Source organism: Panthera leo, chromosome B2 (genome assembly GCF_018350215.1).
Source record: "Panthera leo isolate Ple1 chromosome B2, P.leo_Ple1_pat1.1, whole genome shotgun sequence".
NCBI lineage: Eukaryota > Metazoa > Chordata > Mammalia > Carnivora > Felidae > Panthera > Panthera leo.
In genome coordinates, this window is record NC_056683.1 from 76,327,110 (window position 1) to 76,354,455 (window position 27,346).

Here is a 27,346-nt window from a genome sequence, read left to right on the forward strand (position 1 = left end):
TTTCAGTATAATTGCTTATTTGTTGCAAAAAAAAAAAAATCTTGAGAAGTACTTCCATGATGGCAGGAAACAAGCTCCCCAAATATAGTTCTCTATAAAAATAATAAGAGCACCAGTAAAACTGTCAAAATTAGCTTTTTTCAGAATTCTGGAAATTAACCAAAGGCTTGCAGTAATCCAATTTTTCTTCTTTTCTCAAGAAAACAGTCTGAATATCTGTTTAAAAAAAAAGCATTGTGGAATCTTTAATTTGCCCTATTCCTATCCCCATAGTAGTCTTGAAACCCAACAGATTTGCAATCACAGCAGCTGTTACACCAGTAGCCTAGAAGTCACTGAGATGGCAGAACAGGTTTAGCACTCCCCAAAAACCTCCATTCCCAAAGAATTGTCATCATATGACCTAAGTGGCAGCTTTCTGGAAATCCCCACTAATGGGGCTTCTTTTTTGACCTAACTCAGCACTTGCTCAGTGGAATAGCCTTTTCCCAACAGTGCTTGTCAAAAAAACCAAAAAATGCATGGCAATTATTTAACATCACAGCTGTTTAAGATAGCACTAAAAGTTGGGCAAACAAGAGGCTGACCAGGAAAATTTTAAAGGAGAAGCTAGTGGATAAGGAGTCCTTAGGGACTTTGAAAAGCTCAACATATTCCTGGGAATCTAAAAGGCCATGCACATGCAGAGATGTGAGTATGCCAGGAAAGATCTTAGAAGGTCCTAATATTTTCACCTCTGGCTAGCCTTGAGATTCTGTACAAACAGAAAATGAAGGCTAAGGAAGAGTTGCAAAAACTGCCTATCAGAATGCTGAGCACGGAGCCTGCTTGGGATTCTCTCTCTCTCTTCCTCTGCCCCTTTCCCCAACTCACACACACTCTCTTTCTAAAATAATTTAAAAAAAATTTAAAACAACAAAAATGAAGGTAGTAATGGAAGGATAAAGGAACAAGAAAGATATAATAAATATACAAAACAAAGAGCACAATGACAGATATGAATCCTACCAAACTGGTTATTAGATTAAATATAAAGGCAGGATTTGGAAGAATGGAGGAAAAAAATCCATGATCCAACTATATGCCATCCACAGAAGACAAATTTTAGATTCAAATACAAAAATAAGTTGAAAATAAAAGGATGAGAAAAGAGATATATGTATATAGTATGGAGTATCCAAAAACCTGGAGTGGCTGTACTAATATCAGACAAAATAGACTAAGACAAAAGAACATTTTATAGTAATAAAAGGGTAAATTTATCAGAAATAAATGACAGTTATAAGCATGTATGCATATAATAACAAAACCTAAAAATGTGTGAAGTAAAAAGTTACAAAACTGCAAGGAGAAATGGCCAGTTCAACAGTAACAATTGGAGACTTCAAAAATGAATAGTACAACTAGGCAGAAGATCAAAAAGGAAATAGAAGACCTGAAAACACCATAAACCAACTAGACATAACAGACATTTAAATAACACTCCACCCAACAAAAATAGGATGTACATTTTTTTTAAGCTTATTTATTTATTTTGAGAGAGAGAACAAGTGGGGTTGGGGCAGAGGGAGAGAGGGGAGAGAGAAAGAATCCCAAGCAGGCTCCATACCACCAGTGCAGAGCTTGATGTGGAGCTGAAACTCACAAACCATGAGATTATGACCTGAGCCAAAACCAAGAGTCAGATACTTAACCGACTGAGCTACCCAGGCACCCCAACAGAATGTACATTCTTTTCAGACACACACAGAATATTCTCCAGGATAGATCATATGCTAGGTCATAAAACAAGCCTCCATACATTCACAAAGATTTCAGTCATACAAAGCATGTCCTCCAACCACAATGAAATAAAATTAGAAGTCAATAAATAAAGAAAATATGGAAAATTCATAAATACATGAAAATTAAGCATCATACTCTTATATAACCAATAGGTCAAAGAAGAAATCATAAAAGAAATTATTAAGTATGCTGAGATTAATGGCCATGAAACAGTAAAAATGAGATGCAGTGAAGGCAGTGTATACAGGTAAATTTATAGCTACGCATGCCTGTGTTAAATCAATAACTTAATGTTTTAACTTAAGAAACTAGGAAAATAAATGCAAACTAAGCCTAAAGCAAGGATAAAGAAGAAAATAATGAAGAGTGGAAATAAGTGAAATAGAAAATAAAAAACTAATAGAAAAAAATCTTCTAAGTTCTTCTAAAAGATCCAAAAAATGACAAACCATTAGCTAGAATGACCAAAAAAAGTAAGAAATAAAAATAAAAAACTGAAATTAGTTCCTTAAATCTGGAATGAAAGAAAGGACATTACTCTCAACCTTATACAAAGAAAAGAATCATAATTACGTGCCAACAAATTAGATAACCTAGATGAAATGGAGAAATTCCCAAAAAGGTACAAACTATTGAAACTGACTCAAGAAAAAAAATAAAAGAAAATCTGAATAGACCAATAGGAAGTTAAGAGATTGAATTAATAATAAAAATCTTCCCGGGGCACCTGGGGGCTCAGTTGGTTGAGCGTCCAACTTTGACTCAGGTCGGGATTTCACAGTTAGTGGGTTCGAGCCCCGCGTCAGGCTCTGTGCTGAGAGCTAGGGGCCTGGAGCCTGTTTCGGATTCTGTGTCTCCTTCTCTCTGCCCCTTCCCTGCTCATGCCTCTGTCTCTCTCTGTCTCTCAAAAATGAATAAACGTTAACAAAAGATAAAAAAAAAAAAATCTGCCCACAAAGAAAAGCCTAGACGCAGATGGCTTCACTAATGAATTCTCCCAAATATTTAAAGTGAAATTATCACGAATTCTTCACAAATTCTCCTAAAAAATAGAAGTATGAAAATTTCCCAGTTCAATCTATAAGGTCAACATTACCCTGATATCGCAACCAGACAAAAACATGACAAGAGAAGAAAACTACAAACCAATATCTCTTATGAATATAGACATAAAAATTCTCAACAAAATACTATCAAACAGAATCCAAGAGATTATATATCATGACAAAATGAAATTTATCACATTTTTTTAAAGGCCTGAACTGATAGGCAATGGAAAGATAACTCTTTGTGGATTGATTCTAGACCAGTTTGGGGGTTAAAGAGGTGAGTCTCTAAGATCAGGTTAACTTTATATTAGTAATTCTAATGAAAATGGGATTAAGTTTCTCAGAACATTCATGACTTATTTTAAAGATTTTATTTTTTTTAAGTAATCTCCACACTCAATGTAGGGCTCGAATTCACAACCCCAAGATCAAGAGTCGTATGCTCCACCAACTGAGCCAGGCACCCCATGACCTATTTTAAAGCTTCTCAACCTAAAAGCCTCCCAGCTAAAGGAAATCCAGGGTAAACAATTTTGTAAAAACACACAGAAGTCTATGGAAATGATACAAATGTGTTAGCAATTGAAACCAAGGTTATTTCTTTACCTACCAGCTTTGTGATCTTGAGCAAGACACTTATACTCTCAAATCCTCAGTTGCCCCTTCTGTAAAACAGAGATAACAAAACCCTTCATAAGGTTGTTGCAGCAATTAAATGAGATTTAATAGGTTGATGTATAGTACTAGGCACATGGGAAGGATCGGATGGATGCTGGCTGTTGCAGGTTGCCCTTGTGACCTATGTTCCTTATTCTGAAAAGGGAAGGGGAAAGCTCAGGTGTACTAATGTCTGTCTGTCCTACATGTCAACCTGCTACTCTTAAATGGGAGTGGAGAAGGCTCAGCTCCCCACAGAATTGTTCCTCAAGTTCCAGTTAGTACCTACCACTTCCTCTACCATTTCCCTGTCAATCATTTATAGGGGTAGGGTGTGTACTTCCAGCTCTTCCTCTGTCCTCAGGGAAGCCCTGCTCCTAGGCCTGCATCACCAACCACCATGTCACTATATGGCAATCTCTCAGGAACCTGTTTTGTAAGCTTTGGAGAGTGGATTATTACATCATTTCTTCTTATGTAAAATGAGAAATTAAACCACAGGAGAACCGAGTCTTGACCAAGGTTTCAGATAGTATGCTTTTTCATTCGAAAGAGATAAAAATATATACAATTTTGAGTCATCAAGGTTAGATAGCCAGACAGACCTGGCAAAGCTGAACTAAACAAAGTGTTTCATCTCTCTGTGATTTATTATCCTCAACTTTAAAAAGACTACTGTGAAAATTCATAAAACAGTAAAGATAAATTGTCCACCACAAGACTTGGTGGTTTGGAGATGGTGCTTCTTAAAAGCTTGCCCCTCATCATTTTTCTTAGTTTAAAAAATTCGTTTTTTTTTAAAGGTTTTATTTAAATTCTAGTTAGTTAACATACAGTGTAGTATTTGTTTCACGTATAGCATTTAGTGACTCAACACCCAGTGCTCACCATCACTAGTGCACTTCTTAATCCCCATCACCTATTTACCCCATGCCTCCACCCACCTCCCCTCTGGCAACCAACAGTTTGTTCTCTACAGTTAAGAGTCTCTTTCTTGGTTTGCATCTCTCTCTTTTTTCCCTTGGCTCATTTGCTTTGTTTCTTAAATTCCACATATGAGTGAAATCAAATGGTATTTGTCTTCCTCTGACTGACTTCTCTCACTTAGCATAATACTCTCTAGCTCCATACATGTTGTTGCAAATGACAAGATTTCATTCTTTTTTGTGGCTAATATTCCATTGTATATATGTACCACATTTTCTCTTTTCTTTTTATTTTTTTAATGTTTATTTTTGAGAGAGAAAGAGACAGAGTGCAAGAGGAAGAGGGGCAGAGAGAGAGGGAGACACAGAATCCAAAGCAGGCTCCAGGCTCCGAGCTGTCAGCACAGAGCCTGACACAGGACTTGAACTCACGAACCATGAGATCATGACCTGAGCTGAAGTCTGACACTTAACCAACTGAGCCACCCAGGCACCACTGGTAGCACATTGCCTTTACCCATTCATCAGTCGACGGACACTTGGGCTGTTTCCATAGTTTGGCTACTGTAGATAATGCTGTTATAAACATGGGGATGCATGTATCTCTCTGAATTAGTATTTTTGTATTCTTTGAGTAAATACATAGTGGTGCAATTGCTAGACTGTAGAGTAGTTCTATTTTTAACTTTTTGAGGAACCTCCATACTGTTGTCCAGAGTGGCAGTACTTCATCAAAATAAAAAGCTACTGCACAGTGAAGGAAACAATCAACAAAAGTAAAGGCAACCTATGGAATGGGAGAAAATATTTCCAGATGACATATCAGACAAAGAGTTGGTATCCAAAATATATAAAGAACTTATATGTATTTTTTTTATTTTTTCTTTAAAACTTACATAATTATGTTTTAAAGAAAATCTATGCAGCTATGTTTGAAAACATATGTGGCTATATTTTAAAGAAAAAATACAAACAGTACATGGGTTTTCCCACAACCAGTTATACTCTTCCAAATTTCTAGGTTCCTGGGAGAAAAAAAAAGTCATGGGGCACCTGGGTGGCTCAGTTAAGCGGCTGACTTCGGCTCAGGTCATGATCTCGTGGTTCATGAGTTTCAGCCCTGCATCGGGCTCTGTGCTAACAGCTCAGAGCCTGGAACCTGCTTCAGATCTGTGTTTCTGTCTCTCTCTGCCCCTACCCTGCTAACGCTCTGTCTCTCTCTCTCTGTCAAAAATAAATAAATTTAAAAAATATATATTAAAAAAGAAAAAAAAAGTCATGACACAAATAAAAGGCAGTTTTTATTAGAAATAATAATTAATGGAGGGGCCAAGATGGTGGAGAAGAATGGAACTTTTTTTTGCCTGTCTTGTCCCTGAAATGCAGCTAGATCAAGACCAAACCATCTTGCACACCTAGAAAACTGATTTGAGGATTAACACAACAATCTGCACAACTTTAACCACAGAACTTGGCAGTCTTTTACTTCCTTCAAAATGATGAAATGAAGGAATTCATCCCTACAGAAAGAACAGGAAAAAATAACAGCCAGGGACTTAACACAGATAACGGGCAAGATGTCTAAACCAGAATTTAGAATCACTATAAAAAGAATACTAGCTGGAGTTAAAGAAAGCATAGAATCCCTTTCTGTGGAGATAAAAGAAGTAAAAATCTAGTCAGGATGAAAATAAAAATGGTATAACTGAGCTGCAATCCTAATGGATGCCACAGTGGCAAGGATGGATGAAGCAAGTCAGCGATATAGAAGACAAATTTATGGAGAATAATGAAGCAGAGAAAAAGAGGGAAACTAAGGCAAAAGAGCATAATATAAGAAGTAGAGAACTCAGTGACTCGTTAAAAAGGAATAACATCTGAATCATAAGGGTCCCAGGAAATGAAAAAAGATAAAAAGGGGTAGAAGGTTTCTGTGAGAAAATCATAGCAGAAAACTTTTCTGACCTAGGGAAAGACACAGACATCAAAATCCAGGAAGCACAGAGAACTCCCATTAGATTCAACAAAAACCGACATCAACAAGGCATATCATAGTCAAATTCACAAAATAGTCAGGCAAGGAAAAAATCATGAAAGCAGCAAGGGGAAAAAGAAGTCCTTAACCTACAAGGGAAGCCAGATCAGGTTTGCAGCAGACCTATCCACAGAAACTTGGCAGGCTAGAAAGCAGTGGCAGGATATATTCAATGTGCTGAATTGGAAAAATATGCAGCCAAGAATTCTTTATCTAGCAAGGCTGTCATTCAAAATAGAAGAGATAAGAATTTTCCCAAACAAAAACTAAAGGAGTTTGTGACCACTAAACCAGCCCTGCAAGAAATTTTAAGGGGGAATCTCTCAGGGGAGAAAAGACGGGAAAAAAAAAAGACCAAAAGCAACAAAGACTAGAAAGAACCAGAGAACACCACCAGAAACTCCAACTCTACAGGCAACATAATGGCAATAAATTCATACCTTTCAGTTCTCACCCTAAATATCAGTGGACTGAAACCTCCAAGCAAAAGACATAGGTTAACAGAATGGATGAGAAAACAAGATCCATCTATATGCTATTTAAAAGAGACCCACTTTAGACCTAAAGACACCTTCAGATTGAAAGCAAGGGGATGGAGGAGGTTCTCTGAGTTTGCTTCCAAATGCATCTGCAATTCAATATGTCTAACCAATCCCCCCCCCCCAAACTAAGCCCTCCAATCCCAATAACCCCCGAGTCTTCTTTGACATGGACATTGGAGGGGAGTGAGTTGGGTGAATTGTCTTAGAATTGTTTGCAGATACTGTACTGAAAACTGCAGAAAATTTTCGTGCATTGTGTACAGAGAAAAAGGCATTGGACCCACCACTGGGAAACCTCTCCATTTCAAAGGATGTTCTTTCCATCGAATTACTAAGAAATTTATGATTCAGGGTAGAGACTTCTCAAATCAAAATGGGACAGACAGAGAAAGTATTTATGGTGGAAAACTTGAAGATGAAAATTTCTATTATATGCATGACCAGGAAGGCTTATTGAGCATGGCAAATGCAGACTGCAATACAAATGGTTCTCAGTTCTTTATCACAACAGTTCTGACTCCTCATTTAGGATAGGAAACATGTGGTATTTGGCCACATAATTAAAGGAATGGGTGTGGTAAGGATACTGGAAAATGTATAAGTGAAAGCTGAAAAACCTGCCAAATTGTGTGTTATTGAAAAATGAGGAAATTGAAGAAAGGGGATGACTGGGGCATATTCCCAAAAGATGGCTCTGGTGACAGTCATCCAGATTTCCCTGAGGAAGCAGATAGAGACTTAAAAGATGTAGATAAATTTTTACTAATAACAGAAAACTTAAAAAATATTGGAAATACTTTTTTCAAATCCTAGAACTGGGAGATGGCCATTAAAATATATACAAAGGTTTTAAGATATGTGGAAGGTTCAAAGGCTGTTATTGAGAAAGCAGATAGATCGAAGCTGCAACCTACAGCTTTAGGCTGTGTTCTGAATATTGGTGCTTGTAAACTGAAGATGTCAAATTGGCAGGGAGCAATTGACAGTTGTTTGGAGGCTCTTGAAATAGACCCATCAAATACGAAAGCATTGTACCATAGAGTTCACGGATGGCAAGGATTAAAAGAATACGATCAAGTTTTAGCTGATCTTAAGAAAGCTCAGGAGAGAGCAGGGAAGATAAATCTATCCAGGCAGAACTGCTGAAAGCCAAACAAGAGATAAAGGCACAGAAAGATAAAGAGAAGACAGCGTATGCACAAATGTTTGCCTAATAAGGAATTCAGTTTTACTTAAATATACATTGACTGTATAAAGGCAATAAGAAAATTTAAAGGTTTCTGTCTGTTACAGATGATCCCTGATGTGTTCCTTTGATACTTCAGTTTCTCATTGTTTACAGTTTAGGAATACCGAAAAGGGTTCACTCTTTTTTTTTTTTTTTTTTAGAAAAGGGTTCACTCTTAATAAAACAGTGTTACAAAATACAAAAAAAAAAGAAAAAAAGAAAGAAAAGAGAAAAGAAAAGAAAAGGAAAGAAAAGAAAAGAAAAGAAAAGAAAAGAAAAGGGGTTGGAGAACCACCTATCATGCTAATAGTCACCAAAAGAAAGCCTGAGTGGTCACACTTATATCAGATAACCTAGATTTTAAAATAAAGACTGTAACAAGATATGAAGAAGGGAATTATATCATAATTCAGGGCTTTATCCACCAAGATCTAACTACTGTAGACATTTATGCTCCAAATGTGCAAGCACCCAAATATATAAATGAATTACTCACAAACATACAGAAACTCATTGACAATAATACCATAATAGTAGGGGACTTTAACACCCCACTTACAACAATGGACAGATCATCTAAACAGAAAATCAAAAAGGAAACAATGCTTTGAATGACACACTGAACTGGATGGACTTAACATATATTAGAACATTTCATCCTAAAGCAGCAGAATATACATTCTTCTCAAGTGCACATGGAACATTCTCCAGCATAGATCACATACTGGGACACAAGTCAGTCCTTAACAGGTATAAAAATATTGAGATCACACCATGCATATTTCCAGACCACAACATTATGAAACTCAAAATCAACAACAAGAAAAAACTTGGAAAAATAACAAATACTTGGAGACTAAATAAAGAACATCCTACTAAATAATGCATGGGCTAACCAAGAAGTTAAAGAGGAAATTAAAAAGTACCTGGAAGCCAGAGGCGCGGGGCGGGGAGCACCTGGGTGGCTCAGTTGTTTAAGTGTCCGACTCTTGATTTCAGTGCAGGTCATGATCTAACAGTTTCGTGAGTTTGAGCTCTGCATCAGGCTCTGTGCTGATGGTGTGGAGCCTGCTCAGGATTCTCTGTTTCCCCCTCTCTCTGCCGCTCCCCCACTTGTGTTGTCTTTGTCCTTCTCAAAATAAACTTTTAAAAAATTTATTTTTTTAATTCAAAAATAAAGAAAAAGAAAGTACATGGAAGCCAATGAAAATGATAACACCACAGCCCCAAACCTCTGGGACACAGCAAAGGTGATCATAAGAGAAAAGTGTATAGCACTATAGGCCTTCCTAAAGAAGGAAGGTCTCAGATACACAACCTACCGTTACACCTTAAAGACCTGGAAAAAGAACAGCAAATAAGACCCAAAACTAGCAGAAGACAGGAACTAATAAAGATTAGAGCAGAAATCAATGCTATTGAAATAAAAAAAACAGTAGAACAGATCAATGAAACCAGGAGCTAGTTCTTTGAAAGAATTAACAAAATTGATAAACCACTAGCCAGTTTGATAAAAAAGAAAAAGGAAAGGACCCAAATAAATAAAATCAAGAATGAAAGAAGAGAGATCACAACCAACACAGCAGAAATACAAACAATAATAAGAGAATATTATGAGCAATTATATGCCAATAAAATGGGCAATCTAGAAGAAATGGACAAATTTCCAGAAACATATAAACTACCAAAACTGAAACAAAAAGAAATAGAAAATTTGAACAGATCCATAACCAGTAAGGAAATTGAATTAGTAACCAAAAATCTCCCAAAAAATAAGAGTCCAGGGCCAAATGGCTTTCCAGGGGAATTCTGCCAAACGTTAAAAGAAGGTTGACGCCTATTCTTTTGAAGCTGTTCCAAAAAATAGAAATGGAAGGAAAACTTCCAAACTCATTCTATGAAGCCAGCACTACCTTGATTCCAAAACCAGACAAAGACCCCACTAAAAAGGAGAACTATAGACCAATTTTCCTGATGAACATGGATGCAAAAATCCTCAACAAGATACTAGCCAACCAGATCCAACAATACATTAAAAGAATTATTCACAACCAAATGGGATTTATACCTGGGATGAAGGGCTGGTTCAATATCTACAAAACAATCAATGTGACATATCACATCAACAAAAGAAAGGACAAGAACCAAATGATCCTCTCAAAAGATGCAGAGAAAGCATTTGACAAAATACAGCATCCTTTCTTGATAAAAACCCTCAAGAATGTAGGGATGAAAGGATCGTACCTCAAGATCATAAAAGCCATATATGGAAGCCCCAACTCTAATATCATCTTCAATGGGGAAAAACTGAGAGCTTTCCCCCTATGGTCAGGAACAAGACAGGGATGTCTACTCTCACCACTGTTATTCAACATAGTATTGGAAGTCTTAGCCTCTGCAATCAGTTAGCCTCTGCAATCAGACAACACAAAGAAATAAAAGGCATCCAAATCAGCAAGGAGGAAGTCAAACTTTCAATCTTCGCAGACAACATGATACTCTATATGGAAAACCCAAAAGATTCCACCAACAAACTGCTAGAACTGATCCATGAATTCACCAAAGTCGCAGGATATAAAATCAATGCACAGAAATTGATTGTATTCCTATACACCAACAATGAAGCAACAGAAAGAGAAATCAAGGAATCGATACCATTTACAATCGCAGCAAAAACCATAAAATACCTAGAAATAAATCTAAGAGGTGGAAAACGTATACACTGAAAACTATAGAAAGTTTATGAAAGAAATTGACGAAGACACAAAAAAATGGGAAAAATACTCCATGCTCATTGATTGGAAGAACAAATATTGTTAAAATGTCAATACTACCCAAAGAAATCTACATATTCAATGCAATCACAATCTGAATCTGAATAACAACAGCATTCTTCACAGAACTAGAACAAACAATCCTAAAATTGTATTGTATGGAGCCAGAAAAAACCCCAATGAGCCAAAGCAATCCTGAAAAAGAACCAAAGCTGGAGGCATCACAATCCTGGACTTCAAGATGTATTACAAAGCCGTAATCATCAAGACAGTATGGTACTGGCACAAAAACAGACACTCAGATCAATGGAACAGAATAGTGAACACAGAAATGGACCCACAAACATATGGCCAACTAATCTTTGACAAAGCAGGAAAGAGCACCCAATGGATAAAGACAGTCTTTTCAGCAAATGGTGCTGGGAAAACTGGACAGCAACATGCAGAAAAATGAACCTGGACCACTTTCTTATACCATACAAAAAAATAAACTCAAAATGGATGAAAGATCTAAACAGAAGACAGGAAGCCATCAAAATCCTCAAGGAGAAAGCAGGCAAAAAACATCTTTGACCTTGGCCGCAGCAACTTCTTGCTCAACATGTCTCTGGAGGCAAGGGAAACAAAAGCAAAAATGAACTATTGGGACCTCATCAAAATAAAAACCTCTGCACAGCAAAGGAAACAGCAAAACTAAAAGGCAAATGACAGAATGGGAGAAGATATTTGCAAATGACATATCAGAGAAAGAGTTAGTGTCCAAAATCTACAAAGAACTTCTCAAACTCAACACCCAAAAAACAAATAATCCAGTGAAAAAATAAGCAAAAGACATGAATAGACACTTCTCCAAAGAAGACATCAAGATGGCTAACAGACACATGAAAAAGTACTTAACATCACTCATCATCAGGGAAACACAAATTAAAACCACATTGAGATATTGCCTCATACCAGTCACAATGGCTAAAATAAACGAACTCAGGCAACAATAGATGTTGGCAAGGATGAGAAAGAGGATCTCTTTTGCACTGCTGGTGGCAATGCAAGCTGGTGCAGCCCCCCTGGAAAACACTATGTAGGTTTCTCAAAAAATTAAAAATAGAACTACCCCATGACCCAGCAATTGCACTACTAGGTATTTATCCAAGAGATCCCAGTGTACCGTCAAAGGGGCGCATGCACCGCAATATTTATAGCAGCACTATCAACAACAGCCAAAGTACGGAAAGAGCCCAAATGTCCATCGACAGATGAATGGATAAAGACGATGTGGTATATATATACAATGAAGTGTTACTCAGCAATCAAAAAGAATGAAATCTTGCCATTTGCAACTATGTGGATGGAACTAGAGGGCATTATGCTAAGCAAAATTAGTCAGAGAAAGACAAATATCATCTGAGTTCACTCATATGAGGACTTTAAGATAGAAAACAGATGAACATAAGGGAAGGAAAGCAAAAATAATATAAGAACAAGGAGGGGGACAGAATATAAGAGATTCTTAAATACAGAAAACAAACTGAGGGTTGCTGGAGGCATTGTGGGTGGAGGGATGGGCTAAATGGGTAAGGGGCATCAGGGAAGACACTTGTTGGGATGAGCACTGGGGTTATACATAGGGGATGAATCACTGGAATCTACTCCTGAAATCATTATAGCACTATATGCTAACTTGGATATAAATTAAAAAAATAAATAAGTAAACAGAAAAATAAATAATAATTAACAGGGGCACCTGGATGGCTCAGTTGGTTGAGCCTCCGACTTTGGCTCAGGTCATGATCTCACAGTTCGTGAGTTCGAGTCCTGTGTCAGTCTCTGTGCTAACAGCTTGGAGCCTGGAGCCTGCTTCGGATTCTGTGATTCTGTGTCTCCTTCTCTCTCTCTGCGCCGCCCCCCTCCCCTGCCAGGCTTGCGCTCTGTCTCTCTCTCTTTCTCAAAAATAAACACTGAAAAAATTTTTAAAAAAAAAAGAAAGAAATAATAATTAACACAGTAACATGAGAAGAAACTTGAGAGACATTGTGAAGATAAGTTTCAGTCTGACAAAATCCCCAGAAACCTCATCCTTGTGTGTAAAGCAAGGGAATAACCCAAAGGTAGAAGTAAAAATGAAAAAAAAAGAAAAAGAAAAAAGAAAAAGAACGAAGTAAGCAGTCTAGAAATCCAAAGGTAGGGGAGCAAATATTGATCCAAGATGGTGGCCTGGCCCATCCTTGGAGTACTGGATTCCTAATGCACAAATAGAATCCTCATTTTTCTGCAATGGCATTGGGGTCTACCCTGCAAGCTTCTTTTTAAATAATTGTTGAGTCTTACAAAGAGTTTTAAATTTGCTCTGCAGCATGGCCCACACACATCCTTGGGAGAGCAAAGCACACTGTGATTCCCGGGCCTCTATGGCTCTCATGCAATGTCCCAGCACAATGATACACAGCTTCTCCACATCCTTTTCCTACTGGGGAAAAGGCTAGAAATATTTTTTTGTCAAATATGTGATGTTTGAGTAATTACATTTCTTTTTCACATTTTGAAGCATATCATTAAAGAACTGGCAACCTCAAAGTTCTCCTTCAGCAAGTAACCAGTGGGAACTATAGGCCATCTCCTTAAAATAGCCATCTCCTCGTTTTGTTCACTGTGGACTTGCTGGTGTCATCAAAAAATTTTTTTGGTCCTTTTTAGAAGTTATGAAGACTGTGAATGTTTGGGAAATGATTTTTTTAAGAAGAAAAGAAAAAGAAGAAAAATTGTCAAACAAAACTGTCTGAAAAGAAACACTTCATAAGCTTATGCAGACAGCATTCCTGCCACATTTGTCATACATATTGCTCTACTTTCATGAAAAAGGAACCTCTTTGGGTCATCATCGCTCATTGTTCACTACACAGAAAGGCACTGGTAGCTAAGACTCCACCTGTTACCCTGAAGCAGTTTTTTTTTTTTTTTTTTTTTACAACCATACAGGCAACACCCCATCAGAAGCTGATCTCTGAATCACGGCATTTTTAAGAGATTTTGTCAAGAACGGGAACATTGTGGAGAGCCCTCCTCCACCACTCAGAAGAGGGAAATCTTAAAAAGTACCTGGAACTATAAGCAGAGGTTTCGCTTTTTCTACAAAAAAAGAAAACCCATTCTTGTTTCACTTTGGAAAAGAAATATATATCCTTTATCCGTATTACCTGTCAGTTCATAATTACATGAATAAAATAAATCTTTCCATGAAAACCCTACAGTCATCATTATGGATACTGTGGAAAAACAACACGCTTTCTTGGCTAAGCTGCCAGGTTGAAAAAAGAGAGCTGTGACTGATATCCTTTTAACTTTTTTAAAAAAACAGAATTTATTTTTTAGAGCAGTCTTAGGTTCACAGCAAAATTGAGCAGAAGGTATGCAGATTTCCCATTATGTCCCCTGGCCCCACACATGTACAGTCTTTCCCATTATCAACATCCTGTATCAGAGTGGTACACTAGTCATAATCGAGGAACCTACATAGACACATCATCATCACCCAAAGCCTATACTCTGCATTCGGGTTCATTTTTCGTGTTGTACATTCTGTGGATTTTGACAAATGTATATCATATATCTGCCATTGTAGTATCTCGGAATAGGTTCACTGCCCTAAAAATTCTTTTTTTTTTTAATTTTTTTTAAATGTTTTTATTTATTTTTGAGACAGAGAAAGACAGAGCATGAGCAGGGGAGGGGCAGAGAGAGAGGGAGACACAGAATCTGAAGCAGGCTCCAGGCTCCGAGCTGTCAGCAGAGAGCCCAACGCGGGGCTCGAACTCAGACTGTGAGCTGAGTTGAAGTCATGACCTGAGCTGAAGTCGGATGCCAACCGACTGAGCCACCCAGGTGCCCCACCCTAAAAATTCTTTGTGCTCTACTTACACTTCCCTTCCCCCGCCCATGGCAACTACTGATCCTTTTTCTGTTTACAGTTTTGCCTTTTCCAGAATGTCATAAAGTTAGAATCACACAGTATATAATCTTTTCAGATTAGCCTCTTTCCTTAGTAATATGTATTAAAGTTTCCTCTGTGAATTTGCATGGTTTAATAGCTTCTTTCTTTTTGCGGGGGCTGAATAATATTCCTTTGTATGAATGTACCACAGTTTATGTATCCATTCACCTATGGAAGGACATTTTGGTTGCTTCCGAGTTTTGTCAGTTCTGAATAAAGATGCTATAAACATTCACATGCAGGTTTTTGTGTGAACATGGGTTTTTGACTCTTTGGGGAAAATACCAAGTAATGAAATTGCTAGATCATATGGTGAAAGTATGTTTATTTTTTAAAGAAATGGCCCAAATGTTTTCCAAAATGACTACACCAGTTTATAATTCCACCAGCAATGAACGAAGAGTTCCTGTTGCTATACCCTCCCTATCAACATTTGCTATTGTCACGTTTCTACATTTTAGCCATTTTAATAGGCGTGTAGTGGTATATCATTGCTGTTTTAATTTGCATTTCCCTAATCACATATGATGTGGAGCATCTTTTCATACACTTATTTGTTATCTATATATATTCGTTAGTGAGGTATCTGTTCAGATCATTTGCCCATTTTTATTTATTTCTTTAATGTTTATTTTAGAAAGAAAGAGAGCATGCATGTGAATGGGGTGAGGAGCAGAGAGAGAGAGAGGAGAGACAGAATCCCTCTCTGCACTGTCAGCGCAGAGCCTGACCCGGGGCTCTATCCCACAAACCATGAGATCATGACCTGAGCCGAAATCAAGAGTCAGATGCTTCACCAACTGAGCCACCCAGGTACCCCTCATTTGCCCATTTTTAGATTAAGTTTTCTTATTTAAACTTCTAAGACTTCGTTGTATATCTTGGGCAATAGTCCTTTATCACATGTATCTTTTGCAAATATTTTCCTTCAGTCTGTGGCATCCCTACTTATTCTTTTGAAAGTGTTTTCACAGAGCAGAAGTTTTTTATTTCATTGGGGGTGCTGACAGAGCAAAGCCTGCTTGGAATTCTCTCTCTCCCTCTCTTTCTCTGCCCCTCCCCAACTCACACAACTGCACTCTCTCTCAAGATAAATAAATAAACATTAAAAAAATTAAAAAAACAAAATGGTTTCACCAGACCCAAAGGGATCCAAAATTTTTTCCTATGTTATCTCCTAAGAGTTTTGTAATTTTGTGTTTTATAGCTAGATCTATGACTCATTCTGAGTTAACTTTTGTGAAGAGTGTAGATTTATTTGTTTACATGAAGATATCCAGTTGTTCCAGCACCATCTGTTGAAAATACCACCTTTCCCCCATTATATTGTTTTTGCTTTTTTGTAAAGGAGCTATTGCCTATATTTATCTGGGTCTATTTCTGGGATCTCTATCCTGTTCTGTCGATCTATGTGTCAATTCTCTCACCAATACCATACGCTCTTGATTACTGTAGCTGTTGAGTAAGTATTGAAGTCAGATAGTGTCAGTGCTCCAACTTTCCTCTTCTCCTTCAATATTGTTTTGGCTGTCCTAGGTCTTTTGTCTCTACATAAAAACTTTAGAATCAGTTTGTTAATATCTACAAAATAACTTGTCTGGGATATTGATTGTAACTGCATAGACTCTATAGGTCAACTTGGGAAAAACTCTCTCTCTCTGCCCCTTGTGAGATTCCCTCTCTCTGCCCTTTGCTCACTTGTGCCCTCTCTCTATCCAAAAAAAAAAAAAAAAAAATTTAAATACGCTTTTTGTTACTCAATGTGTTAACAAAGAATATATGAATTATTATATCACAAATTTTAAAAATATTTTTATAACTGTATTTCATTAGTTTCCTTTGTAATCCAATTTATTTTATTTTATCCATTTAAAAATATTACTCTGAGAAGAGTCTCTAGGTTTCACCAGACTAGCAAAAGGTCCACTGCACAAAAAGCTCATGGTTTTTCTGAAAAGGAAGTTGGAATAGAAGTATCTGATGAAGGGATGCCTGGCTAGCTCAGTGGGTGGAGCATGTGACTCTTGATCTTGGGGTTGTAAATTCGAGCCCCATATTGGGTGTAGAGATTACTTAAAAATACAATCTTTAAAAAAAAAGTATCTGGGTATGCCTGGGTGACTCAGTTAAGCAACTGACTTTGGCTCAGGTCATGATGTCACAGTTTGTGGGTTCGAGTCCTGTGTCAGGCTCTGTGCTGACAGCTTGGAGCCTGGAACCTGCTTCAGATTCTGTGTCTCCCTCTCTCTCCGTCCCTCCCCCACTTGAGCTCTATCTCTCTCTCTCTCAAAAAAATATAATAAACATTAAACATTTTTTAATCAATAAATTTAAATAAATAAGTAGATAAATAAACAAATAAATAAGTACCTGATAAAGACAGTATATATGCTCTCCAAGTATTGGAACCATCATGAGCAATCTCAAGAGATTACTTAGGCTCTCAGTCACTCATCATAGTGATTGGAAGACCACTTGCTGCTTGTTTTAATGCTAATAACCTCATTTACTAACAGTGATTTAGCTCCGGAAGCTGCCTAGATTCTTGTTTTTGACCTTATAGGATGCCTAAAATCCTACTTACAGTTGTTGTCCATGATTCCATACTTTTAAGAGGAAAATGATTATTTTGGCCACTTCCCCAGATTCATGTTATATACATTGCCTAATTTCTTATGTTTACTTGTGCCTTTTAGCCTCAGACATGGAATCAGCCATTTCTGCAAAGGACCCTTGATGCTCTTTCAGTGGAAATGGTATTAGAGATCATATCATCCTGGACATTAGAGTGTCTCATGGGGTCAAATTACTCCTGGGCTATTTCAGTGGGACAGCAAAACAGGTTTTTCTTATAAAAGAATATCATATTGCTACTTCCAATCCAGTTGCTAAAGGTCAGGGTTCCTACTAAAATTCTTGATTTCCTCCAAGCTGAATATCTTACACGAATCCTTTTCCTGATAAAACTAATGTAATTATTTATTTACTTTATCCCACAATTTAAGTTAAAAATAATACAGTATCAATACAAATATTAATTCTGAACATAGTTCGAAACTTTCTAATGATTCCTTTTGGTTTCAGATAGGTAGCTGTTTTTACCTCCTAACAGAAGGATCTCCTCTATCTTGAGATATGAAAAAACCCTAGGAGATCTGTTTCCATACAATAGTTTGTCATCACCCTTGGGTCCATCTATAATGACTTAGTTATAAGTACCAGGCTCATATGATTTCCAGCTAAAAATCAATTCATCTCCTCTTTAATTTCTAATGACATCAGAATCCTTATATTTGAATGCATACATTCTTAACTTTGTTAAATCCTGGCCTCATCTTCAAAAATTTTACATTTTTGCATCTTTTCATACCTGTAAGTTCTTGTCATTTTCAATGTGCAACATTCTCTTATAAGTTTAAAATATAATTGATTGCTATTCTAAAGTTTCCATCATACACATCAAATAGACTCTCCCAGGGCATCTGGGTGGCTCAATCGGTTAAGCATCCGACTCTTGATTTCTGCTTAGGTCATGATCTCATGGTTCTTGGGTTCGAGCACCTTGACAGGCTCTGCACTGACCATGCAGAGCCTGTTTAGGATTCTTTATCTCCCTCTCTCTCTGCTCCTTCCCTCTTTGCACTCTTGAGCGCGCGCGTTCTCTCTCTCTCTCTCTCAAAATAAATAAATATTTTATAAAAAATTGACACTCCCACTTAGTATATTAACCACTCAAAATTTTTTTTATTTTTCTGCATGAAGATCAAGGAGGTAACTACATACTTTTATTGTACTTTATAATTCCACCAATTAACAAAAAATAATAATAGTAATACAGGCAATTCTGGCTTTGAGGTTTTGTTTGAAAGATTCTTGGCTCCTAGGTGAAATTCATATTACTAGGATTCCTTTTTTTTTTTTTTTTGTTAGAGAGAGAAAGAAAGAAAGGAAGAAAGAAAGAGAGAGAGAAAGAAAGAAAGAAAGAAAGAAAGAAAGAAAGAAAGAAAGAAAGAGCATGCACAGGGGAGAGAAGCAGAGGGAGAAAGAAAATCTTCAGCAGGTTCATCACGGAGCCAGACACAGGGCTTGATTCTATGACTTTGGGATCATGATCTGAGCAGAAATCAAGAGCTGGATGCTCAACTGATTGAGCCACCTAAGGCACCCCTTGGATTCTTATTTTATGTGCAGATACACATAGTGTAGAACTGCAAGTTCTCAGAAATCATGGGATAAATGCAAGTATCTACTACTTTAATATAATAAAAAGTCAGATTCCCCCCAGCCAACCTAAAATATTATAATATATAACGAGAGCACATGAAAGGGGAAAAAAGCCATTGATTGGAAACTGAATCTCATTCAGAATATTCAAGAGGGAACTTTTTATACTTTCATATTACTCCAGATTAACTAAGTCCTGCCAGAACTATTTCCTGAAACTTCAATTCCATTTTTCCCATAATACATTTTAATTGCAATTGAAATCCTATGCTTTATCATATTTTCATAGACTTAGCTTTTTTTGGTTTTAATGCAGAAATCCAAACTCTTGCCATGCCCCAAATTCCCAATTTTGCACTGTGTACTAACTGCATGTATCTGTACAGAATGAAACACAAAATTATATTCTTTAATACCAAGGTAAATTCATTGGCTCTCTGGCATTCAGGCCTTCAAACTACACTACCAGGTTTCAGGAGTCTCCAATGCAGACAGCGTCTTGTGAGACTTCTCAACATTCATAATCAAGTGAGCCAATATCTTATGATAAATATCTCTCTCTATCCCTCGCCCTCTCTCCACGTATATATTATACATTGGATATAAAATGGAGCAAAGACCTAAACCTAAAAACTAAAACAATAGGGGTGCCTGGGTGGCTCAGTTGGTTGAGCGTCCGACTTCAGCTCAGGTCATGATCTCGTGGTTTGTGAGTTCGAGCCCCATGTCGGGCTCTGTGCTGACAGCTCAGAGCCTGGGGCCTGCTTCAGATTCTGTGTCTCTCTCTCTGCCCCTCCCTCACTCACACTCTCTCCTTCAAAATAAATAAACATTGAAAAAAATTTTTTAATTAAAAAAAAAACTAAAACAATAAAACTCTTAGGAAAAAAACATAGGGGAAAAGCTTCATGACATCAGATATAGCAGTGTTTTTTCAGATATGCCATTAAAAGCATAGATAACAAAAGAAAAAGTAAATAAATCAGACTTTGTCAAAATATACAAGTTTGTGTCTCAAGGGGCACTATCAACAGAATGAAAAGGCATCCTATGGAATGGGAGAAAACAATTGCAAAACATATATATCTGATAAGGGATTATTATCCAGAATATATAGACTCCTCAACAACACTAACAAAAAACACACAAATAACCCTATTAAAACATGGGTAAATCATAGGACTTGAATAGACATTTCTCCAACTAAGATACACAAATGGCCAATAAGCACATGAAAAAATGCTCAACATCATTAAAGATTAGGGAAATGTAAATCAAACCACAGTGAAGTACTACTTCAAATCCCTTAGGATAGCTATTATCAAAAAACAGAAAACACGTGTTGATAAGGATGTGGAGCAATCACAACTCTTTTTTTAAATATTTATTTATTTTGAGAGAGAGAGAGAGCACGCACATGCATGGGGGGGGGAGGGCAGGTAGGAAGAGATGGGAGGTGGGGGGGGGGGGGAGTGGAGAGAGAGAATCCCAGGCAAGCTGTGTGCTTGGAGTTTGATCTCACAAACCGTGAGATTATGACCTGAGCCAAGACCAAGAGTCAAGACTTAACCCACTGAGCGAAACAGGTGCCCTGAAACTAAAGTCTTGAGCATTGCTGGTGGGAATATAAAATGACGCAGCCATTAAAGTATGGCATTTCCTCAAAAATTGAACATAGAACTACCATATGATCCAGCAATTCCACTTCCCAAAAAAACTGAAAGCAGAGATTTAAACAGATATTTGTATATCGTGTTCATAGCAGCATTATTCACAATAGCCAAAAGGCAGAAACAACCCAAGCGTCTCCATGGATGGATGGATAGACAAACAAGATGTGGTATATACGTACATACGATGGAACATTATTCAGCCTTAAAAGGGAAGGAAATTCTAACACATGCAACAACATGGATGAACCGTTAAGAAGACAAGTACGCTAAGTGAAATAAAAGTCACAAATAAGACAAATATTGTCTTATTGCACTTATATGAGGTACCTAGAGTCTGCAAATTCATGAAGACAGAGCAGAATGATGGTTGCCAAGGGCTGGGGGGAGAGGACAGTTAGCAAGTTATTGTTTAATGGCTGCAAGAGTTTCCGTTTGGGAAGATGAAAAAGTTCTGCAGGTGGATGGTGGTGATGGTTGCACAACAGTGTGAGTGTAACTAACGCTACTAAACTGTACACTTAAAAGTGGTCAGGATGGTCACTTTGAGGTTATATATGTATTATCCCAAAAAGCTTAAAACAAAAACAAAACCAAGCCAACAGTGCTGACTTGATGCATTCCAGGAAGTGTGAGGACTACATATGCTGTTTAGTAAAGCATAAATCATAGGACACCTCATAGGGCCTCCAAACGAGTTCCCTTCTTCCCTTCCCAAGGTGGCTAGATAATTGATTGCAGTCAGTAATCAGCTGGCTAAACAAAGGGAAATTCTCTATAAGGATGATTTACTGAATGCATTCCTATTATTGTTTTCCTTGCCCAAAGCTTTGCCTTTACACAAACACGCACGTGCGCGCCACCCTCACACACACACACACACACACACACACACACACACACGCCACATCCTTAAAACATTAACACCTAAAAAACCAAGAAGTCCATAAAACATTACCATGTGAAACAACAAAAGTGCCTAAAAAAATAACGGAAGGCAGCATCACGTCCACGTAGCTGCTGATTTTACTCCTATGGTCTGTTTTCGCTTCCAAGACCAGTTCCCGCACCAATGCCTTTTCGTCGCTAAGGCTTTAATTGTGAACAAACGTTGGACTGGATTGGGATGGTCTTCAATTGCCAGGTTCTACGTCTAAACTACATGCACTTGGTGCGTCCTCCAGCTGCAAAGAGAGCGGGCAGCCAAATCTCACAGTCCGTTTTTGGCTTCCACAGCACAAAGGGCAAGCGCTCTTCTCTCCTGCCTCTCTGCACTCCTCTCCCCCTGCCCCCCAGGTACGTCATCTCGCCCATCTTTTCTTCCTCCCTTTTCCCACTTTCGCTCTTTCAAGTGATGAGCTCGCGCAACCACAAGCCCAACACAAACCGTGCTTTCCTCTTGAGAAAAACTCGTGCCTCAAATGAGGCTGGAAACAGCGAGGACCTAGACGCGGGGTGGCCCCTCCGGTTCCTCCCTCGCACCCCGGAAAGGCAGTGCACCAGCTGTGGGGCTGCGGGCACCCCGGCATCGGGGCCGGCGGCCCGCTCCCAGTCGGGAACAACCTCCCTACTGTTCCTGCCGGCAGCGGGTGCCAGCCGCCAGCCCGGGCGCGCCCCGGCCTCCCCGGGTGCCAGGGTCGGATCGGGTGACCGCGCGGGCGTGCGCCCGGCGGTGGGGCCGGCCTCCGGGCCGAGGGAAGCCCGCCCCCGCCCCGCCCAGCCCCGCCGGCAAGGGCGCCCAGCTCCAGCTCCCGCCGCCACTCGCTGCCGCTCGCCCGGCCCGTCCGCACTCCCCGCTCCCCGCGCCGCAGCCATGGGCCCCGGAGCCTCACGGGCGCCGGCGCTGCGGCTCCTCGCGCTGGGCGCGCTGCTGTGGCCGGCGGCCGGCGCCTGGGAACTCACCATCCTGCACACCAACGACGTGCACAGCCGGCTGGAGCAGACGAGCGAGGACTCCAGCAAGTGCGTCAACGCCAGCCGCTGCGTGGGCGGCGTGGCGCGCCTCTTCACCAAGGTGCAGCAGATCCGGCGCGCCGAGCCGCACGTGCTGCTGCTCGACGCCGGCGACCAGTACCAGGGCACCATCTGGTTCACCGTGTACAAGGGCGCCGAAGTGGCGCACTTCATGAACGCCCTGCGCTACGATGCCATGGTAAGAGGGCGCCTTGTTAGTGGGGAGTCTGGGGAGCCCTGGGGTGGGAGTCCCGAACCGAGAGGGAACCCAGTGCGGAGGAGCAGCGGACGGCGGGGCACCGAGTGGCCGGCCCGGAACAGGACGCAGAGCGCTGTGGGGAGAAAGCGACGCTCCCGCCGGCGTGCCGGGTAGATACAGACATAGAAGTCCTTTGGATGATTCTTTTTAAATGGATTGATGCGTTTGAGTCCCCCCCCCCCCACTGGGGGGGGGGCATTTAGAGGAGAGGGACACAGCCGTACCTCCCAGGGGAGTCAGCTGGGGTACATGGGAGCAGTGGCAGTTATCCAAAACCAGGGTCAGGAGTAGGATGTTTTATTTCGTTTTTATTGGAAGGAAAACTCAACTCAAAGAGGTTGGGTACAGTGCCCTGGTCATGGGCTCCAAAAGGGAGACAAGATAAGAATGGATTGCAGATCCCTTTGATGTTGGAGCTTGAGCCCGATTAAGCTCACAAGCTTGGGGTAGATTCCTGGTGCAACTACCTTCTGTGTGCGAGTTATTTACTGTCTCTCGGGGCCTCAGTTCCAGCCTTTATAAAATGGGGAGAATAATTGTATCTGCCTCAGAGGGTTGACTGGCACATGGTGTGGCCTCTGTAAATGTTACTTTTATTACCAGATACTACTCTATATTTTTTTTAACAGAAGAAAGAAACTTCCAGAGAGACCCAAAATGCTGGAGCACTGGGGTTTCAGAGGATTTCAATAAAATCGCTTTGGCAGCAGAGATATAGGAAGGGAATCCAACTTAAGAGATGAGGCACTCTTAAAACATGTGCAAGAGTTTTAAATCCAAGCTCCCAAATGCTCTGTTAAAGGCAATGCCTTACTTCTTGGACTCAATTCTAGAAAATGAGCAGGGAGGGGTTTCACAGTAATAAATATGCCCAAAACATATATCTGGTTTATTTTTTTTAATCAAACTACCACCCAACTTTAACCCTGTGTAAAATCCTAGACTAAAGGGATTCTGTGGAGTAACTGGTGATAAGAAATCTTAAGAGCTTTATAAGAAGGAGAACAAAGCAGGGAAATCTGTGGAGCCCACATACAGGGAAAGGAAGGAGAGGTGTGGTCCAGGCTGGGATACAGAGGGCTAACAATACACTTGGTATGAGAAGAGCACAGAAGTTATTTTTTCCCTGGAAACGTGGAGAGAGGAAGATGGGAAAAGATGATAAGGTAGAGCTGTTTGGCTTTTTTCTGCCAAAAAGAAAGCTCATTTCAGAGAGGTGAGAGATGGGCAGAGAGCTCCTCTCCATTCTGATTGTTGGTCATAAGGTTATCACGGTCACTGAAATCACAACAATTCAAACAGAGCCCTAAGCCCCGCAAGTCCACAGATGGAGTGGGGGCGGCTCACCAGCATCTGTCTGGACTCCACAGAAGAATGATGGGTCTCAAGAACCCTGTATGGTCTCTTAGCGTTGGTATTTCCACAGCCCAACCTACCTGGTGTTTTGTGTGCGATGCTGACAGAATAAATATTTATTGAATTGAATTGTTAACTAGTCTACGTCTTCATTTCCTCCCAGAAGTGAAAATAAACATTATGTGAGTTTGTTTTGATATCATGTGAACCACAATTCTCAACTTTTTTTCTTGTGGCATCCTTTTCTCCATGGCTATGTAAACTCCTTTAGGTGGAAAAAAAATGGAGAATTCCTAGTTTTCCCTAATACTAATGTTTTCCTCTTTAAGTCAAATTGATCCCATGATATTAATCACCATATCAAGTACTTATGATAGAACTCTGGCTGAGGCTGGAACCATTTTCTGCAAGTTACAGCGGTTCACCACTGGAAATTATTTAGAATGCTTTTTGTTGGATGCAATAATTTTAAGTTTTACTCAGAATCATTGGACTGGGGCCTGAGGAAAAATAAGCTACTATATGTTAACAGGAGATAAAATGGGGGAAGGCTGATGGCCATGTTCCTGATAGTATCTCATCAGGACTTACTCTGCAGTTGTGGGGTTTGACAAACATGATTTGACCTGCATAAAATTCTAGTCTTGTTATGCTTGTTATGCTTGTTAGCATGTGATAAGGAGATTTTTCACTGTCATTTTTTGTTTATATTATTCTACTCTCAGGGAATTTATTGCTGTTCTGTTATAAATGTTCCCTCACTCCACCCACTCACCTTCCACATGTTAAATCCCAGGAAGCTGGAGATTTAGGGTAGGATGGAAAAGAGTTGTTCAGGGGCATTTCCAGTTCTCTAGAAACTGTACTTGGTTAGAGGAGCCACGTCTAAGGACTCAAGAGTATAGAGGGCAAAGAGGAAGCTACTAGAATCTAGCTCAACCCCAGGAGTTCCCTAGAGCAGGAGCCTCTGAAGAGGTGTTGACTTTCTAGACCTGTGTGTCCCAGCCAGAGCTGCTGGAACAGTTTTCATACCTCTGGAGGGCCTGGGGCAAGCCTGGAAACCTCCTAAACCCAGCTGCTGGGCAGAAAGTTCTAGAGGGAGAATGTCAGAAGCCACTAGTTGGCTAGCTGTCTCCATGGAAGGATTAGTGCCCCTGAAGGCATGAGGAAGACAAAGTGGATGCAGTCACAGTGTGAGCTTGGCTGGGGTACTTTCTCTGAGCCCCCTGTTCCCTGACTGTAAAACAAGAGGGATAACTCCCACCCCCGTGTCGGATTTCTGTGAACAGTACGTAAGACAAGTGTAAAAATCCCTAGCACCCTGTTGGGTCATAGTAAGTCCTCAGTAAAGGTTACTTCTGGATGTGCTGCCAGGAAGCAAACAAAACAATGGAAGGTTTGGGTTTACAGTGTTAGTTTATCCGATTCCGACTGCCTGGCACACTCTACCATCCCTCCTCTGCCCCCTCCACTGTCTTTCCTAAGCCCCATTTTCTAAACTATTTTACTCGTCGAGTGGACTTTGAACCACCTCCCCCCAAAGCACACAATCTGAGGGGTTCATGCCCTGAGGTGGGCTTCCTGCCTTCAGAGTGGGCTGTGAGGAAATAGCTTCAGTGGAGAAGGGCAGCCTCATTTGTAGCCGGCCTGCTTCTGAGGTGCTTGCCCCTCCATCCAACTTTCTGTTTGAAAGACTGCAGCTGAAGCCTTAGCAAACAGCCCCTTGGTGCCTGAGCCAGCAGGCAGGGTGGGGACTGGGGCCCCTGCCTTTAACTCTCCCAGCGGACCTCTAATCAAATCGCTTCTCATCAACATTCCCCACCTCCTACATGGGCAGCCATTCTGTTTGATGTTCATGTTTTGTTCCTGTGTGTACTTCCAGAACCTTTATTATAGTTAAGGTTCTTTTCTTTTTTCAAGTATTTATTTGTTTTGGGGAGAGTACATGCGGGAGAGGGGCAGAGAGAGGGGGGACGAGAGAGGATCTGAAGTGGGCTCTGTGCTGACAGGCTGACAGCAGAGGCAGATGTGGGGCTCGACCTCACCAACCAGAGATCATGACCTGAGCCGATGTCGGACATTCAACCTACTGAGCCACCCATGTGCCCATATATATAGTTAGGGTTGTTATGTTTTAAATATATAACTATGTATTATATATATAGTTTATATATAAATATGTAATTTATATAACTCCTCCTGTTGCTCAGCTCATTCTGTTTCTTGCTTTTGCCCTAAACTGGTTGTGTGGGTTTTTGTTTTAGTTTTATCTGAGTATCCTTGACACACAATGTTACATTAGTTTCAAGTTACAAGGTAGTGATTGGACAAGTTTATGCCATTCTGCTGTACTCACGAATGTAGCTACCATCTGTCATCATACAACCATGCAACACTGTTACAATGTCATTGACTGTAGTCCTTATGCTGTGCCTTGTATTCCTGTAACTTCATTCCATAACTGGAAGCCTGTTTTCCCACTCCCCCTTGCCCATTTTGCCCAACCCCATACTCCTTTCCTCTGGCAACCAATGGTTTGTTCTCTGTACTTATAGGTCTGATTCTGCTTTTTTAAACTGGTTGTTTTCACTTTGTCCATGTCATCCTGTGTCTGCTGTGTACTGTGCTCCACAGAGATCTCTGTACATTTTACTATCTGCTCTTTGGTGACGGTTTTGGAGATGGCACCAGTTATGCTGCAGTTACACAAATAGGCTGCTCTGAATAGCTTCCTCCACTTCCTGCCTAGGAGGATTTCTTTGGGATCCATACCCCATGGTAGAATTGCTGGTCCCAGGGATGTGTATCCTTACATCTAAAGACTGCCAGATTGCTTTCCTGTGGGACTGGCATGCTCTACTCTCCCTGATCTCTACACCCACACAGATGTGAATCCCCAAATC

The 27,346-nt window shown here is 39.9% G+C and overlaps 1 protein-coding gene and 1 pseudogene across 1 annotated transcript in view; both read left to right on the top strand.

The window, feature by feature from the left end:
- The first annotated feature begins 7,118 nt into the window (after positions 1-7,118).
- LOC122220146 lies at positions 7,119-8,208 on the top strand (annotated as a pseudogene).
- A 14,411-nt stretch (positions 8,209-22,619) lies between these two features.
- NT5E (5'-nucleotidase ecto) overlaps positions 22,620-27,346 on the top strand; it is a 50,015-nt gene continuing 45,288 nt past the window's right edge. The window contains exon 1 of the mRNA XM_042939294.1: positions 22,620-23,027. Coding sequence (XP_042795228.1) covers positions 22,689-23,027 — 339 coding nt within the window. The 5' untranslated portion in view covers positions 22,620-22,688. The remainder of the gene's footprint in view (positions 23,028-27,346) is intronic.